We start from the raw sequence: 19,466 nt of genomic DNA, 5'->3' as shown, positions 1-19,466 counted from the left end.
CCGCGTTAGCATCTCTGGGGCCCAAGGTTGTGGGAATCACACAACGTCTTTGCTTCTTCCTGTCACAAAGACTCTCTAGCTCGAAGAATATGGAAAACACAATAAGCTCACGCATTTCACGTAATTCCCTGATGATCAATGAGACACATGAGATTTAAGCGCATCTTGTTTGACGTGCACTGACAAATCAGTCAGGATGATTTTTTTTTTTTTTATTATAATTTTTTTTTATGCTATGCAGTGCCTTAACAAAAAGGCTTCCATATAAACATGCTCTGTCCAGGAAGTCTGCTCGTGCCACTTGAATTTCAATCTATCTCTCTCTCAGTGAGCCTGCGAGGCAATGGTGCCATTTGTAGATACCCCTGAAGATCAGCTTTTTGTTGGTACACAGTTGTTAAAGTGGTCAAAGGGTCCAGGCTAAGAATATACTGTCCTTTTGTAGTCTTCCATCTGATCTTTTTTAAAGTAAGTAATGGTTTATTCACTCATCTTTAGCATCTCGGTTTTGGTGCTGTGGCTTTTTTGACAGGTACTTGTGGGAAAAATATTTTGTTGACGTACTTGCCTGTGAACACAGATGCGACCATTTGGATTGCTTAGGGAAGAAATGTGACAATAATCTTTGCATGTTTTTAAACCATCGCTTGTTTTAACTGTGTGACACATTTCAGACTTTTTCCTATATAGGTTAAAGCATTTGCAAAAAAACAAAAAACAAAACAGAAGTGCTAGTTTCTTCAGGTTAATATGGGACCTCTCATATTATACATAAACCATTCTATGCTACAGATGGACTGTTTTTTAAAACACATTCTGATAAAAGGTAGTATAAAATTAATTTATTTATTCCATGATGAAATTGTTTCCATCGATTAAACTTTTTTAAACGTACAGCTGGCAATATTTAACTTTTCAACATTCCTTAATGATTCATAGTTAGTGTATGTTAACAATTAATATTGTTTACTTTGGAAAACAATGACCAAACAATTTGTTTAATAGTTGCAAAACTGTTTAGTTATGTTTTAGCACTGAACAGTTCTAAACAGTAATCGGTTAATAAACAGTAATCAAATTTTAAAAAATGTAAAAAAATAAATAAATAAAAACAATGTTTCTTTAACACAAAATAAAATTTGATCAGAAAAATCGCATTCTAAAAATATTTGGTTGTTACAGCCCTGGCTGACTGGAACATCAAGGGTTCTACTACTGTACTGGTAAATGCATAATGCGAACTATTTAATACACACATATCTGAAATAACAAATTTGCACCAACAACTTGTAATAATCGCTGTTGTTAAACAAAATGTTATCGTAATTTATGTGACGACCATAGTAATGTTTGATTACAATATTTAGGAAACAGTTATCAAGAAGAGAGACTATCTTTATCAATCTCTGCCGGTGTTCACATTATCCATACGGTCTCTTCAAAAGCTTTCCTAGAAAACCACATTGTCCCTAATCTAATGGTGAGAGGTAACTTATGTTATCTATGGAGCTTTCCGATGCTTGCGGGCACCACCTTTGTTACTCCAGGTCTAGAGTAATGAAGAATCATTTGTTTTGGGATGGATTAATAGTGCAAGAATCTCTGCTGTGACCACTGAGGCAGCAGACATTTATATTTGAGGAAGTGAAACATGTTGATGTATTCATAGCTTCTACGTTTGCATGCTGAAGTCATCTACATCCTCTGCCTTTATCTCACTAATAAGCAAATGCTCGTCAGCGCATCACAGATGAAAGTCGGCACGCTCCTCTTAGGCGAGGTACCGCCTTTTCTCCGCTTGCATGTGACTGTGTTGTCACAGGAAGGAGAAACGGATAAAATCCAGTCATGCTTGTTTGCGTTTCAATTGTGAACGCTGCCACCTGATTTGCTAATATCTTTCCTCACCTCAGTACTATACTCTCTGATCCCATCAGAGTGAAAGTGTAAGACATGCAGGTCAAACGGTCTCCTGGGGCTGCCCAGTACATAACCTGCTTCATGCGTTGTCGTCGCGTGTGCGCGAAGGGCCTTACGTCTTACGTGACACACCCATTCACACAGCGTGACTGTACCAAAAGCCTCCTTTAGTGACGTGTTAAGAATTGTGGCTCTAGATCACTGATTTCTGTTGACGTTACTGAGCTAGATACTGCACAAAATGTTCACTGTGGGTTGTGCGTCTACATGACTTTCACAGTACAGCATGTCAATGCAGCACATGTCTCAGTTCTTCTGTGTTGTCGCTGTTCCTACAAAATTCTTCAGCTCAGCTCAGTAAACTCCTCCCCCTGCTGGCCATGATTGCTGCAAACAATCTCAATCAGTGCTGATTTTGTTGCAGCATTGTGAGTCATTCAATCCAGTAAGCAGAATTTGTAGCGCGTTTACATTGCAACGAATTAACATTCATTACTGCTGAGTCTGCTCTGTCAACGTAGATTCATGGAATGGGAGCTTTGAAGGCCTTGAAGCTGGAAAAGTGCTTTCCGCGAACTACTATCTATGTACCATTTATCCGCCTCCCTGACTACTAATAGTCAGTGTTTCAGGGAATTGCTCTGAAAAACAACATATCGTCAATCTCTATTAACTACTGCGACATGAAAAAAAGAAAAACGTTTAGTTTGATGGTCTGGAATACTAGTTGTCATTTCATCCTCCGATGCACCGCCTGTTTTGATGTCTGTCATCCTCTCTTTGCTTTTGGCAATACCTTCTGCCGCACCTGTCCTTATTAGTGCAGCCCTATCATTCTCCATTCTCTGCCTTACACACTGTGGATTTTATTGGTGATTGGGGCTTATACAGCATTTTTATCGAGTATAACTTCATGCCAGCAACATTTGATCCCATGTTCTGCCTCTTTTATCAACATTTTGGGTGATGATGTTGCCGCTCTCACACATATCTGCCCGCTTCCCACCCACTCTTCTACAGAACAACGACAACGAGACGCCATTGCACTGCGCCGCCCAGTATGGACACTCACAGGTAGTGCAGCTGCTGCTGGAAGAGCTCACAGACCCCACCATGAGGAACAACAAATTTGAGACCCCCCTAGATCTGGCTGCACTATATGGCCGGCTAGAGGTGGTCAAGCTGCTGCTCAGCGCTCACCCCAACCTACTCGGCTGCAACACTAAGAAGCACACGCCCCTGCACCTGGCCTCCCGGAATGGACATCTGCCTGTGGTGGAGGTGCTCCTTGATGCTGGCATGGACATTAACTATGAGGTGTGTTTTTACTAAAATCATCAGATTCACTCCCAGTCTTAAATACGATCACTTGTTCAGGAAGTCTGCTAGTGCCACTCGGAATTCAAGTCTTTAGTATAGGCCATTTTCTGGACCAGTGTAACTGCGCTCGTTGCACAAACCAATTTGCATCACCGCATACATGGATGAGTTTTGTGTGGAGGAGCTTAAGAGCCCTGACCTCGGCCCCAGCAAGCACCTTTGGGATAAGCAAGAATGACAATTGTGTGCCAGGAGGCCCTCCAAGATCTTGATGGGCATCCGATGACAACACTGGGTGGTACCTTGATTTAATGACCTATTCAGAAATACTCTACTTCCATTGCTAATTTTACACTTCAGTTAATATTGCGGATTTGCATCAGATTCTAAAGTTGTGCCAAAAATTTAATTTACAAAAGAATCAAGATCTCATTTACTACCATTTAGAATTGATATAAAATGTCCCTAATTTGACATCATAAATAAAAAGAAAACAAACAATTCCACTTCTTGTCGGCTTCCATGTAACTGTGCCAGATGCCACTGCCAAGGAAGAGAAAAAAAATGGCGTTCTGTGAAGGCCAATTTCAAAATAAACACACCAAATAATACATGGACATCAGTTCAATGGCCTAAGCTTTTATTTTGATGTTGGCCTGTTTAAATTGGTTGCTACCAACGAGCTATACTCCTTGCTACTTAGTTTTTATCGCTATCTTGTCATGCCTCTACGGCCATCAATACACCACCATTTAAAAAATTAAAACATATTCAATTGCAGATTATGGACAAAAAATGCCAGTCCATTACGCTGTCATTGTACAATATGGCTCACATCTTCAGCGTGAGATGAGCCGCTAACTCTGTGGTGCATTCAGATATAGTCTGACATTTCAAACATAGACCGAGAAAAGGTGTATCTATATATTAAACATTAATAGCTGCAAATATCTAAACAATGTGGGCTTGTATATGAATCTATGAAACCTGAGATATATCAATAATCTTAATTATAATAAATGGTCCATTGAGGCACTTACGTAAAAAAAAAAAAAAACCCTAGGCAAATCACAAGGCTTCCGTCTTCCATTCCACTGGTCCTCAAAATAAAGAATAGATTTGAAGTTGTGGTCTACACGCTGACTATGTGTAAAAATGCACTTTCCTTACAACTCACAACTATGTTAAAAAAAAAAAAAGTTCTGTGAAGTGGATCATGACATATCTTTGCATATCTATAGGTTTAAGCAGAAATCATTGTCGATCAAATAATTTTGAATCAAAAGTCATCTGGAATCGAAAATCAATTCTGAATTGATTATTTTCTTTTAATTTAGGCTCTAAGAACTTGTTTTTATTGCACAGTTCAGTTTCAATATTACCTAATAGGCAAACCCACAGTGGTCTTGCAGTATTTCCTGTGGCCCGTGCTACTTCTCACTAAAACTGTGCAACGGGACATTCTTAAGCACCTCAAATAATGACACGCTGTATGTTATTAATAATGATGACTGAAAAAATTGAGCTGGACCATCCAGTACATGAGGCGGAGGGATATCTGTACCAATCAGTGGCACCCATCTGTTTTGTCTTCTTCTTCTTCCCTCCCTTTCTTCTAAATTGAGTCCTATCTCTTGACTTCAGGCTGCATCCTGCTAGTTATAAGTAGCAAATGAACTGCTAGGAGAGGTGTTTATTTGGTGCTAACGAAACATATCAGATGTCTCAAATCATGAATGTACGAGTATTGAAAATGAAGGACTCCACTGCAGTGTGCAATGCAATTTGAAACAGTTTGCAACAAATTGGAAATGTGAGAAAGAATAGTGAGAGTTAAGATCAACCCTTCCTCTGTGACTATTTATAGCAATATTGTGGTTTTGGTTCAGCAATATATTTGTCCCGCTATTGAGGAAGCAACATAAAAACCGAATAGAAAATGGATGGATGGATGAACAATCTAACGAAGCATGTCTCTTTTTCCCTCTCAATTCTTGCGCTCTCTTTTTTACATCAGACGGAGAAAGGCAGTGCACTCCACGAAGCAGCCTTATTTGGGAAGACGGATGTGGTGCAGAAACTTCTCAGTGCAGGTCAGACGTAAACTCTAATACTTCGGATTAGCCTCGGCAAATTGATGAAACGTGTTTGCAGCAAAAGTGGTGGCATAACTCTTTCTTGTGATGCCGATTAGGTATTGATGTGAACATTTTGGACCAGAAGGGCTTGACAGCGCTGGACACTGTCAAAGACATGCCCTCTCAGAAGAGCAGAGCGATAGCGGGGCTTATCCAAGGTTTGAGCTTTGATCCCTCAAAAGAAGCACTGAAGCAATGACATTCATTTCTCTTGATTTAGCCACAGTGATTCATTCTCTATGGCGGCTCGGTGCCGCAGTGGTTAGCGCGTTTGCCTCACAGTTCAGTGACCCGAGTTTGAATCCACCTTCCTGTGTGGAGTTTGCGGGTTCTCCCCAAGCCCACGTGGGATCTGTGCGGGCACTCCTCCCACACTCCAAAAACTTGCATGGCAGGTGTATTGGATACCCTAAATTGTCCTTAGGTGTTATTGGGTGCATGAAAGGTTGCTCGTCTCTGTGTGCTCTGCAATTGGTTGGCAACCAGTTCAGGGTGTCCCCCGCCTCCTGCCCGAACTCAGCTGGGATAGGCACCAGCGAGCCTAAGAGCCTTGTGATGATAAGCAACACTAGAAAATGGGTGAATGGATGGATGGATTCAATCCCTTGTTTGCCTGCTGCAGGAATTATGAGCGGGAAACCTCCTGACATCGAGCTCCCTCCTCCACCAATCCCTCCTCCCCTGGAGATTCCCAGCCCTCGAAACAAGGGTACGATTTGCTAGATTTAAGAAAACAAGCATTTGGTATAATTATTGCAGCACTTGTTGACAGCCTGCTCATTGTTGAAACTGTATGTGTACTGAATTGAGGCTCTATTACGTTGCATGAACACGGTACATTCTGAACTGTTGTACAGGCGATCTGGACAAAGTGAGCGAGTTGATCTCGGGGCTGGCCCCGGGGCCTGAGGAGGAGAGTCCTTATGAAGCGCTGTTTGAAGCTACCTCTTGCCATTCTCTGGACAGCCTTACAAGCGGCAAATCCTCAGACAGGGATTCTGGAAGGCCAGACAGTGAAGTGGGAAAGGTTAGACTACCGCACACACTTTACGAACCTAAGTGTGTGAACCCGTATCTGCCGCTAGAGGGTGACAGCGCTTCTCTGGCTGTATAGCGAGGCGCTTGCTTTTCTCAATTTTGGAACTGTATGTTTTGCAGAAAGATCGCGTGGTCCATTCATCTCATCATGGCCCTGGTCTTGAAGAAGAGGTTAGCTCAGAGGTGAAGATATTTTAAGATGAAGGCAAAACTAGAAAAAATAAAGTGCTTTCAGAATCATAGGACTTGCTGGCCATCTTCAATGAATAGTCACGTTACTTCCTCCTCGTTTCTGCTCTGTGCAGGCTCTCTTAACAAATAGCAGTATTGATGTGCAAGGAGAAACTGCTACTGAGGAGGAGGAGGACCACACCTATGAGTTGCTACTCACCGCTCAAACCAAAGTCCCATTGCCAACCCTAGAGTCCCAATTTCATAAAGGTGGATGTCTGGAGTATTTTGACACTTATCAATTTATCCTAGCACATATAATAGATTTGTCATTGAAAGTTTAAGTCTAAATATCAATCAAGTTTCACACTCTTAAACTGAATGGCATTATTTGTAATTATATTAGCTGTGTTTAAATTCAGAGTCTATTGTGAGCCTTTGCTTTCATTAGAGATGTTTTGGACACAACTCCCCTGCAGGTTTCAATCTCAATCAGTTCCAGCAAATGAATAAATTGCCTCTTGCATTTTTCATTTTCTTGTAGCAAGAAAAGGAATGGAGGACTTAAGCTTGAATAAATCCAAAGCCATTGTCATTTAATTCTTGGAAAGATGAATAAATAGCCTGTCAGATTTGTTGCTTGAGTTCACCATACATAAAACATGTTTTTACTATATAATAGTAACTCTTGTGCTTTTTGGCTCCTTCCTTAGATGAAAACACATGTATCCTGTCATCCAACAGTGTCCTACCTCAAGTATGTACAGTATTGCATTTTTTTTTAATGAAAAGTATGTACAGTATTGCATGTTTTTATGAATCATTTATCTGTTTTCTTCTTTTGGAATACCAATATGTAACTTGTAGCTCATGCAGAGGGCACTAAAAAATTTTCTGTAATGTTATTCGCATAGTGTGACTTTGGCACAATCGAATGAATGCGATCATGTTGACAGAGGATCACTATTTTAAGGTAATAATTTAATATTTACTGCTGTTTTGAATTATGATTACTTTACTCCAAAGGCTATACAGTATAGGGTGCACATTTTTCCTCTGAAAACTGTTGGGTCCCCGGGCCTCGCGTTACTAAAAAGCTTATGGATCCCGACAGAAATGTTTGGGGTCCCAAATATTGCGCAATACAAAGGACAAATTAAGACCAGGGTTCAAACTGAATTTACAAGATGTGAGCAAAAAACAACAACAGATTTTAACAAATGTCAAAGTAAGTATATGTACAGTATATGGCCCACAACTTGATAGGGAAAAACATTTTCCTCCTCAAAGTAGAACTTTCGAGAACCGCTGCATCATCCAGAGCAGGAGTGTCAAATTCATTTAAAGTTTCAGGCCGCATGGAGGCAAAGCTACTCCAAAGTGGGCCGGACCAATAAAATCATGGTTTATATTTATATCACTTTGAAACAAAAACCTCAAATGGATTATGTATTTTTAATACCGTCCAAAATAAAGTAAGTAAAGTAAAAAAAATCACTAATCATAAAATATTAACATTACTATTAATCATAAACCATTTCACGTTTTTCATTTGAAAAAAACGAACGTTGGCCGTTTACATGACACTGCTGATTCAGTTGCTATATCTGTCTACTAAAACAAACTCAATGCTGCATTCTCAAAATGATCATTTACGCGGGGCCAACTGCTAGCCTGCCACATCATTTTATGTGGCCCACGAAATGCTGATTTTTGTTTTTGTTTTTTTTTGGTCCCGATCTCTTTTTACCGGCCTCTGATTTTAGAAATAGGTGAATGTGTGACGAACACACATAAGTTTGACTTCACGGTCATACCGGTCCTCTGAAAAAACTGTAACTACAATGTGGCCCAAGAAAAAAATGAGTTTGACACTCCTGTTTTAGAGTGTTTTTGTCATGCATTACTTTGCTGTTTATGCTGCTGCTCCTCTTCCTCCGCCATGTTTCCATAACAATGTTTTCATCATCCGCCAAGCACTGTGATTTTTGTTTGGAGAGGTGGTTAAGGAAGGGACACAATAAGGGTTTGAGGAAAAAAACTTTCCCGAAACACTTCCTGTCTAACTTATTGATTTAAGTAAAAGCACATTACGACTGAAACGACCAGATGACAAGTAAAATAAATTAAAGCGACTAGTCAACGATGGGAAAACGCCGTCGACTAATTAACATAATCAACACTGTCGACAACGTCAACTATTTGTGACAGCCCTAATTTGCGAGCAAATTGGGTCTAAATTTAGCATTAACACGCTACAGGATTTGGGGCGGCGGCTCCCATACTCCAAAACCATGCACGGCAGGTGTATTGGACACACTAAATTCTCCTTAGGTGTGATTGGGTGCGTGAACGGTTTTTCGTTTCTGTGTGCCCTGCAATTGTCTGGCAACCAGTTCAGGGTGTGTCCCCCCTACTGCCTGCGTCCCTTGTGAGGATAAGCGGCTCTAGAAAATGGATGGATGGATGATTTGGAGCTGGTTGGAATAAAATGACCATCACTCCTCTGTGTTTCACTTGTAGTGCAAATCCAAGACCCTAAATAACCTTGGCCCACCAAACCAGACAAAAGAAACACTGCATTCCTCGGGACCGGTGGGCCCGCGATCATTACAAGGTGAGCTTAAATCCTCAAATTTATCACTGCTAAGGATATTATGACTTTGTTGTGGTTTGTATCGTACATCCAGTATACGGCAGCCATTCCAGCATGATAAAAAAGATGGGTATAACATGTTCAGATGCTAATAGTACATCTGCAACAAATCTCAGCTGATCACGTGATAACCTTAGGTCCAGTATATGTTACGTTTTCATTTCGCTCAATATACTGAAATAGTTATTGTTCAGTCACATGAATTTCGCAGATGATATGTTTACACTTGGATGTTTCCTGACAGTTTATGCACTGTTGATGTACGGGAACAGCAGATTGGGATGGGCCTAACCCGTGTAGACTTGAGTGATATTTTTGAACAGAAAATGGGAAAGAACCATTTCATTGGCGATATAAAAAAGATAATTGAACATTATTGCTTTCTTATCTGTGAGAGCAGTAGCATCATGTAACTTCATCCGGATTCTCAACAAATCCCTCACAAACTAATCTGCCTCCTACTGCATGCATAAACAAAATCTTGCACTAATAATTTTGCAGTACATGATATTCCGCACTACATTATTAGCACTCTGTTTGTTGTTTATTGCTATTTATTGCTCGATTGTGGAATGTAGTACAACTATACATATGACAATACGTCTCTTGAATCTTGATATGTCATACATCTTATAAACCTCACCATAACCCTCACAGAAAGGCTTGACATAGCTGTTTCAAAAAAAACAAAAAACAATAAATAAACTGTGTAATCATTTGATAAGACACATTTTAGTGTGTTTAATTGGATTATGTAAACATAAAAAAATCAAAGTGGTTTTTGTTTTGCTACAGTCTGTTTTCCTATATGTGACTCTTGGAGTACTGTAAATAGTTTGGACACCCCTGGCTTATCCCAACTCCTGATTTATTCATCAACTTGTTTGGTCCCTGTTTTGGAATTACGAAGCCAGTACTTATGGTGATTGTCTTTTTTTTTTTTTTCTTGGAAAGGGGGGGGGGGGGGGGGGGTGTCATTAGTGATGAAAGTGAACATACATGCCTCACTGCCACTTTTTATAAAACTACAAAAATCATACTTTTCACACATTGGTAACCTCAACTCAATATACACCATTGCAAGGTGCACGTTTCTTAATAATGAAATCAAAACGAGCTGTCTCTGTCGAAATATTTTAAGTTTGCTCATGTGGATGTGATTTTTTGCTCCATGTAAGGCAGATCTGATTACCCGTCCTACTGCGGACCAGACATCTGTACACTCAGCACGTGGCAGGTAGAGGATAGTAAATGCATGGGCAGAGATGCCCATGAGTCATAAACTCAATATTGCACTCTGCAGGAATGCATTTCTCCCCATAAAGAAAAACAGGACAGTTATGCAGTGACGAAGCATATACCATGAAATAAACTGATGTGTGCTGCGTTGTTGGCACCACTGCCTCTGTTTCTACTACCCAAACATGACATCATTAGACAGGCACGGTCTTTGCTGTGCCAAAGGAAACACGTTTTCCACATCTGTCATGACCTAATCTACAGCATATGAGCTGCAGTAATGTTGTTCACCGCATGTGAGATTGTGCAAACCAGCTCGATGTGGTCAGAGGGCGTTCACACTGAGTTTGGCGAGGATCCTATGTGCACAGTCCACCCACTCATCTCTTTCATCACATGCAGACCTTCCCATACTTCAAGTTGAAGTGCTTGAATGGAGTTCAAGGTGTTATCAGACAACAGGAAAGACAATGCCGAATTTTGAAATGGTGAATCACCTCCCGTTGTCTGTATTTTCTAACCACCGTGCACTGTCCTAGTTTCCCTGTCACCAAACACCCTGACCCCACGACCCTGACAGAGACGGCCCATTCCTCCTCCCTCTGCATGTGTCACTGTGCTAATTACCTCAAGTCTGGCCGCTGCGGATGGGGCGATTCAAATTTCCTTTTCTGAGCCTTCATCCCGAGTCCAGAATTAGAATTCAGAAAACACAGGGGGCTACTAGTCACACCAACGGACAACAGCACACGACACAGCAGCATTCAAGTCAGACGGGAAAATTGGAAGCAAAACTGTTTACGCCTCTTTAAAGTCAAGCCAAGCTGTGTGGTGGATTTGATGGACGAAAGTGGGCTTATAAAGTGGCTGTAATTCTCATTGAGGGAGGAGGAAAATCCAATGGTTTTAATTGCACTTTCTACACAATCTGATGAAGGACTTGGGTTTGTTTTTTTTTTGGCGGGGGTAAAGGCGCCTTGCTTAAGTGGAGCTCCCTTCAGTAAGTCTTCTCATCCATTTTATACAATATGTTGTGTGTGCGTGTGCGTGTGTGTGTGTGCATGCGGCAAAGTGTAGCCTGTTGTTTGAAGTAGTCTTTGTTGTGGTCCTGCAGGCAAACAACAGACATGTGGGCCTTCTGCCGCAGCCAGTCATGTTTCCTAATATGGAATAAATACAGAACAAATAGCATTAAGCATAAGGGCAGAAGAAAAACCGAATGCAGGGGTTAAGCACTAGCAGTTTGAAATTGCTGCAAAGCGGGTGTGGAATCTTGACATTTCTCTCACAAACATGTGCCTCCTCCAACTCTCCCCCCACCTCTCCCGACACCCCTACTAGGAAACAATTACAAAACTGTTTCAGGGCCTGTGTGGGCGGTTCCTCTGAGCCCTGCCCGTAGGATCTGACGTTCAGTCTCCCATCCAATTCCAGCCCTCCCAAACAAGTCTCCCCTGCTTGCTGACTTGTGATGTTTTTGTCTGTCTAGATAACTCCCAACTCAGCCCGGATCAGAGCGCGGGTATCCCAGAGCAGTTTACCGGCCTTCTGCACGGCTCGTCGCCTGTGTTCGATTGTCGCGAGGAGCCGTTCGGGATTCCAGGTGTCCCGCCACCTGCTCAGAACCAGCCGCAGTCCAGAGCCAAAGAGAGAGAGCAAGCAGGTTCAACCCCACCGAGCCGTCCCAGCATGGCTGCCATCCTAACAGACTGTGATCCAAAAGCCATTTATGCAACTGTGAACAAGGAGCCCAGGGATGTAGGGTCAGTATCTTGTAGGATGCGCCCTCCCGGGGACCTAAAGTTGGCCCGCAGCCTCTCCAAGTCGGACTCGGATTTGCTCGTGTCACCTCCGAGTGAGGAAGACGGAGGGCTGGGGAACCGAAGCGAATCTGTTTCGAATTGTAGCAGTGGGAAGAAAAGGCTGGAGAAATCGCCGTCATTCACCTCAGAATGGGACGAGGTAAGTTTAATGTGCATCTGTAGAGTACTAACTTTAGAAGAGGTAATCGAAAAAATCAGTTGGCTCAATCTACCTGGAGCGAATGAACGTTTGGGGCTGAATTCTATCAACTCTAAAATGTGAGAATGCAAAACATGAACCATTTCCTACATCTTTGAGAGTGGCTACCATCATTTCACAGATTCAGGGAAAATATGTGTTGTATAGATGTGTGATATACGTGTAATTTTTCTTTACTTTTCCCATGAGCAAAGCTTCTTTTATCAGTCAGCTCGAGTTAACAAAACGTCCAGCCACATAGCATTTAACTCCTAGCACAGGGTTGAATTTTTGATGTAATACTTCCCTAGTTTAGTCCAACTTTTAATTCTTATTCCTTTACATTCATATTTTTCTTACAGCTTTTTTTTTTTCTGCACTGTGTTGTATGTTCAGAGTGGCACACATTTTCCTAAACAATTCCTTCAGAATCTTGATGTTCAGTCTTGAATGCAAGAAACTATGTGATGAGTGGTGCTAGGAGATTAGCTGCAGACCAAGGATATGGGGATAAACCCAGAGACAAGCTTAGAAAATAAGACGACAGATGGAGATTTGTAAATTAAGTTTCAAAAAAGGAGAGAATGTGCTTATCATATCAACCTTCAGCTTTACATCCACGTGCTCAGAAGACCAATCAATAACGCTATACACCGCAGTAACAATGAGAATGTTTAGGGTTTTTTTTTTCCAGTTTTCCCTCACCGTACTAAAATTGTACTAATCCGTTCATGAGCTTTTCCAACTTGTGCAACAATGTTGCATTTGTCAACGGTTTCCTCAGCCTGCCAATTACGTATGCGTTCGATGGAGCTGTTCCAATCCCTAAGTGTTCTTGTTTGAGCTGTTTTGTTGAGGTCCTGTTGCTGTGGCAGGGCGTCAAAGCATTGATGTGCTTCAGGGTTCAAATTGTCCGCGAAACAACAGCATATTTTACTGGATAACGAAACGTTTTTAAAAAAATGTCCGTCCGTCTGAATTCTGTTCGATATTGTGCTAAAGGGTCACATCATTGTGTTTTCAAATTTCTATGGTTGCTTTGTCAATTTACGAAAGGTTTGTGCGTAAGTGGGGGACAAAATTCTCCGCGGTCCACGCTCGTAAGTCGAAATGTTCGTAAAAGAGGGTGTTCGTAAACCGGGGGCCGACTGTATTTTGACTAAAAATGAGTAATCTTTGTCTTGCAAGCATAGTTTGTTTGCGTGCTAGCTTTTCGTGCTGAGTCACACCAGAAGTTTAAATCGGCTGAATTTTAATTATCGACAAAGCGAATCCTGCATGCTGCTTTATTTGGAGGTGGTGTTTTGTAGAGGAGACCTTGTTTCTAAAACAGAGCGTGACATTGGACTTTGTCCCTACTTGATGGGACTGCTGACAGTGCTTTGCCCCTCTGCGCTCTTGAAGTGCTGCCACCTGCTTGACAGTGTGACACACATATTCCGCTTGACATCTTTTTTTTTTTTTTTTAGTCCAGATCTTACTGTGTTTGTGCCAATTTTCAAGGTTTCACTATTTTATTGCCTGTGTGCCTCAACCTCCACTTCCTGTGTGGTCTGAGTCTATTAATGAACAATAAAGTAACAGCCGAGTTATGTTGTACAGTCATCCTAAAAGCATTCCTTCTGTGAGAAGCTTGATAAATGAGATTCCATCTCTTTTAATCCCAGGCTTGCCATCTCTCACCATGGCTGTCTTTTCAGCTGTTGACCTCCACCTCACCAGTGACTTTTGCCCCCCCCTATTATATGTCCTTGCTCATAGGCAACCTCTCCCACAATACACCCCTTCCCGTTTCAGATCTTAATGCAACACTCAGGTGTGTTGCCCCTCCTCTCCATTCTGTTGTTTTCACCCCCCCAATGAATTTACAGGTTTTTTTTTTTTGCACTGTTCAGTATGTACAGCTCTATTAACAGTGTGTGTGATAAGGGTTGTTAATTACAGTAAGCTTTGGCACACAGAGTGGATATGAACAGTAAGTATGCATAGGAAGGATTTACAACAAGTCTGGATTCTCTCTCGGCAGACAATGATGTCTTCTTCCAGCACAAAACCACCAGCATCTAATTCCTACAGCAGTGTAAGATGTCTATCCTTTTAAATGTTTTCTGGGCCTCTTGGGATTCCGTCCTGTCTTCTGTTGGAACTGTTTGTGGGACTTAGATTGGTTTCTTCTATGACTTCCCCAATGTGTTTGAAATTCCTCAATAACTGAGAAAATATTTTGCATTCAATCTGCCCCTTTGTTCCTTTGGTCTTTCCAAATTATTTTTCGGACTATGAGGTGCACTTAAAATCCCTTATTTTTTTCAAAAATCGACAGTGTGCCTTATGCATAGATGTCAACTTGAAGTTGATTAATGATTCATTTGCTTTGCTGGTTTTGTTTCCCGTAACGTTCAGTAATGCAGCTTATAATGTCGTGTGCCCTATATATAGGAATAGCCCTGTTAATTGAAACTGCACTTTGTAATCCAGTGTGTTTATTTTTCTTTTTTTTTCCTAATTTAGTGTTACACTAATTTACAACTAAACTTACAACTAAATCCATCTTTTTTTTTTTTTTAAAAAACATGGCACATCTTCAAATATGATGTAAAATAGTTTTTTTTTTATATAATATCCGCTCAAATCTCAGAGTGAAACATTTCAAGATTTCATTGTGGTGTACATCGGGCATGTTTTGTGTAGTAAATTATACAGTGAATATTTTGGCATATTCATTGTAATACAGTATTTGACTTAGCGACCGATTACCAATAACAGTCACGTCTCTCATCTTGTATTTCTCTCCAGTCAAACACATACAGTAGAAGAAGTTGAAACTGGTGGTGCTCAAAATGGTTGGCTCTTCATTTAATTGTAAACAAATGTCACTTAGTCAAGCTGTATAGCATCGTTGGTCATGCCTGACACCTGGACGGGTTTTCATGCATTGTGCAGCGTTGCATGGACATGCTGCGAGGGTTTATGTTGCTCAATGGTTTCTCCTATCGGTTATATTTTCTTCTCTATTTTGAACATCAGTGCCTTTTTCTAAAGTTGTAATTATAAGGAGTCCATCCATGTGGCCTACAAGTCCAAAATGCATGATATTTATCTTCATTTCAGCAGTAAGGACATCACAGTCACCAATGTGATAACTTATTCTGTCACGCCATAAATACAAAGAGGCTCAAATTTGGTTTATTACAGGCATGTGGGCATCTTCTTGTCATTTCCGGTGGGCGGTGAAGGAGAAACAGTGTTAAATCCAGAAGGTCCTAATCACCCCGTTGCGCGTGTGTCCTCAGATCGAGAAAATCATGACGCTGATTGGTGCTGGTATTGACTTTTCCAGAGATCAGCAATATGCTACACCAGGTACAGTATTGCCATTACTATTACAAAGGGACCTCAACGGTTATTCAACCTTGCTGCAACGTCTTGCTTAGAAGACAAATTTTAAAACCCGCAATGTTTCTATATTTTGGAAATAAAGTTGTGTCGTGGTACGTTAACATGATTTCAGTGGTACTGTATAAAAACATTAGAGGTATCAAAGTGTATCGATTGAGAACTAATTATCAAAATCATCAACAAGTGTTGTGTGCAGTGGTGCTGATTTGTTGTTTAGTTGTTTTTTTTAATCAATTATTTTTTTTTTTTTTTAAAAACACACAGGAATAACATTTTTTTTTCTTCCAAGAACATGTTTTTCTAGTCTTTGTTGAATCAAGTGGACTATTAACTGGATATGTCATCTTTGTTTCTGAGCTCTTCCACTGGTGGATTTATTGTGTGGGTTTGGTTTTATACAGGGAAGAAGGACAAATCGAAGCAATTTATTTTTGTTTCAAATCCAAGGTAACCAGAATTGAAATCTGCTCACAGGAGAACGAGTGTCATACTCTATGAGTGACTAATGAGTGACTCTGCACTGCAAAATCATTGAGTATTATGTCCTGAGGCTTTTCAAACAGATCAGCCAAAAACTAGCTGACTTTCAAATGTTCCTGATCTTGGCGAGGACTAATAAATGGTGGTTATTTTGCTCTCATCAATTCTCCACTCGTCTTCATCCCTGAGAATAGGGGCTTTTAAGCGAATCCCTGGAACTTGTGGTTCAGTCCCTGCCAGCCTGTGGGAGCTGGCCCCCTGCCCGCAGAGGACCCCGTCTCATACATTGTCCTGTTGCCGCTGTGCTCGGCACTGCTGGCCTATGACGATGCGGTTATGCCACATGTCATCTCCAGCATGCCGCTGTTATCGGCTGAATGGTTTCTCGCTCCTGAAGCGTGTTCCGCTGTCGACAGGTGCCTCTGCCCGACTGCTGCAGCAGCCCGTCGGAGACTGGCTGCAGCTGGTGGGCTTGCCTCAGTACGAAAGCAAGCTGCTCCTCAATGGTTTTGATGACCTTCGCTACATGGTGAGTGCCTGTTGTGGTTTTAATTCACGAGACATTTTTCTTTTTTTTTGGTGGGGGGAGGGGGGGGTAGCTTGTCAACTCAGAGGCATTGGCATTAAATGAAAGTTCAAATTGATCATCATTATAATGTATATTTTGTTACGACTACAGACTTGATGAAAATGATGAGATTGAGACTGAGAGCAGGATTCTCTTCCCCAATGCACCATCTAACTTAATTGGCATGTCACTCTTGAGTCTTGACATTGACTGATAAGAGAATAAGTATGAGTAACAGGTTGGCAAGCAGTCAGAGCATTAAAAACATCAAAGCCATCTTGCATGAGTGAAATTAATTCAATTGCCTGTGAATCTCCCTGGGTAATCACATCAAGTAAAATGGCGTTGTGTTACCTTGGCACACTTTGTGATTAAATAATTGACATATTCCGATGAATCCAGAATGTTTTCACAACGCTTCAATGTTTCCCCTATTTTATGACAGAGCCTCATTTCGAAATGGACCCCCCCCCCCCCCAAAAAAAAAAAAAAAAGCTACACATCTATAAAATAAAACTAAACTTTGTATCCACAGGCTGATTGAAAATAAACAATTTTTTAAAATACTTATTTATTCATCTGTTGTAATACATATGTGGTAATATTTTTCTCAATTTGTTTGTATGTGTGCAAGGATGTATGGAAATTACATCTATCTTGCTTTCTATTCAGATGGATAATTTAGTTTGAAATTTGAAAGCCTGCAAATGGTGCTCTATGTCTGAACCTAAAGGAATAAGCCCGGCTAGCATCATTTCAAATTTGGAGTTCCGTTATTCAATTGCAAAGATGGTGAAGGACCAAAAAAAAAAGAACATGCTCAAGTTGACGCTAATTTGATCAAAAATTCCAGCTACATTTGTAGGCTTTCAAAATTAATCTATCAGAAAAGAACATGAAAACAGAGATTTAATTGCAATCCATCATTGGTTTATGCACAAAAAATAGAGTCATATTTTGCAACATATGGACACAATATAAGTCTTTTAAAACAAGGAATTAACTTTCAATCACCTTGTACATAACAATTCACAACCTTTGCCGTAAAGTTCACAATTGAGTACAGTACATCATGTCCCAACAAATGAATCTGCAAATTCATCTGATTGGACTTGATTTGGACAGGCACACATCTGTCTATTAGTGCTGTCAAGGGATTTAAAAAAGTGAGAGATTAATTGAGATCTGTCATAAATTAATATAAATAATCTCTTTTTAACTTCACCTGAATATTTCTGGGGAAACCCCTCAACCGGTTTTAATTAGATACAGTTGATTATTACGGTATAGCCAAAAAAAGTAGCGTCTTTTTTGCTGTTGTTATCTATAGCTGCAGTTGCAGCTGGGTGTTTTGCATTTATGCGGTTGGACAAACCTCTCACAGAGGTTGCAAATTCTCCACCTTTATCAAAGATGCTGTCGGGGGATGTTTCTAAAGTAAAATTTTCCATTTATTGCTGCCGACAAGTCCCATTTTTGTGTCTTCCTTCTGCACCTTAATTAGCTCTCCCACCCCCAACAGGAGCCGATCAGGCCAATCAGGGTCCACTCTAGGGTGTGATTGGCCGTTGAGTTCCAAATTCCAACAACTCAAGCACCATGTATGAAAAACGGATCATATCAGCATACAGAAATAATGACGTTAGAGATGAAAAATTGGATTAAAAGGGCAAATAAAAATAAAACTTTACCCACGACTTTAATGAATTGATCGTAATTAATCTGTTGTTTCAGCCCCGTGGTCTATACGTTAAGATCCCATAGGTGACAGTGCATGTCAGCACACGAACTAAGCATGAAGTGAAACAAACTGGTTGTATACCTCCGAGGCAGGATCATCTCAAGGCCCAAACCTGGGCAAGGGTTTCAAAAAGTTTTCTGCGCCTCTTGAAGTTTTTTAATGAGCATAGTTGGCTCCATCACCTGTCAATAGATGGAGTTCCAAACCACTAAGGCTTCTCGTAGAGCTGACTGCTCGGCTAAACTGAGCAATCTGTGGAGAAGAAGCCTTAGGGAGGTGACAAAGAACCTGATGCTTACTCTGTCAGATCTCCAGCTGTCCTCTGTGGAGAGCGGTGAACCGTCGAGAGGGGCGACCATCTTTGCAGCACTCCACCAATAAGGCTTTTATGTTATGGTGGCCAAACACAAACCACTCCTTTGTAAAAGGCACATGGCAACCGCTGGGGAGCTGACCAAAAGGCACCAAAAGCTTCCTCAGGCATCAGAAGGGAAACTATAATTTGATGAGACTCTGACTTGCTGTATGTTTGACGTCACCATGGAGACTCTTAATAGCGGATTGCATTGATTGACCCTGCGCAGTCCTCATCACCACTTGACATACAGTACTGGCATTCTCTGGCTCATTGATTTACTGTACGGTTCCTTTTAGTGCTATCCATCAATGTGGTGCACCGTCTCAAGGGTTGCATACACAGTAAGAGATGGATCATCATTCCTAATTTTAGCCGCTTCTTATGTAGTGTCATTTGATGTTTTATTGATGTGCCCCCCCACCCCCTCCCCTTTTTTT

At 41.0% G+C, this 19,466-nt stretch overlaps 1 protein-coding gene across 5 annotated transcripts in view; it reads left to right on the top strand.

Moving 5' to 3' along the window:
• Window positions 1-19,466, top strand: part of anks1aa (ankyrin repeat and sterile alpha motif domain containing 1Aa) — a 49,640-nt gene that overhangs the window by 22,848 nt on the left and 7,326 nt on the right. For 3 of the 5 annotated variants that reach the window (XM_088439044.1, XM_088439016.1, XM_088439026.1), the window contains 13 exons: window positions 2,941-3,237; window positions 5,258-5,333; window positions 5,435-5,536; window positions 6,001-6,087; window positions 6,236-6,405; window positions 6,537-6,599; window positions 6,722-6,857; window positions 7,301-7,344; window positions 9,111-9,204; window positions 11,972-12,444; window positions 14,510-14,563; window positions 15,777-15,846; window positions 16,779-16,891. In XM_088439044.1, the coding sequence (XP_088295170.1) occupies window positions 2,941-3,237; window positions 5,258-5,333; window positions 5,435-5,536; window positions 6,001-6,087; window positions 6,236-6,405; window positions 6,537-6,599; window positions 6,722-6,857; window positions 7,301-7,344; window positions 9,111-9,204; window positions 11,972-12,444; window positions 14,510-14,563; window positions 15,777-15,846; window positions 16,779-16,891 (1,779 nt within the window). The remainder of the gene's footprint in view (window positions 1-2,940; window positions 3,238-5,257; window positions 5,334-5,434; window positions 5,537-6,000; window positions 6,088-6,235; window positions 6,406-6,536; window positions 6,600-6,721; window positions 6,858-7,300; window positions 7,345-9,110; window positions 9,205-11,971; window positions 12,445-14,509; window positions 14,564-15,776; window positions 15,847-16,778; window positions 16,892-19,466) is intronic. The other 2 variants (XM_088439052.1, XM_088439035.1) reach the window with 1 other exon arrangement.

This window comes from Hippichthys cyanospilos, chromosome 2 (genome assembly GCF_059441005.1).
Source record: "Hippichthys cyanospilos isolate Australia breed blue-spotted pipefish chromosome 2, RoL_Hcya_1.0, whole genome shotgun sequence".
NCBI lineage: Eukaryota > Metazoa > Chordata > Actinopteri > Syngnathiformes > Syngnathidae > Hippichthys > Hippichthys cyanospilos.
Note: the sequence above shows the minus strand (reverse complement) of the source record. Positions and strands in the feature narration are given on the sequence as shown.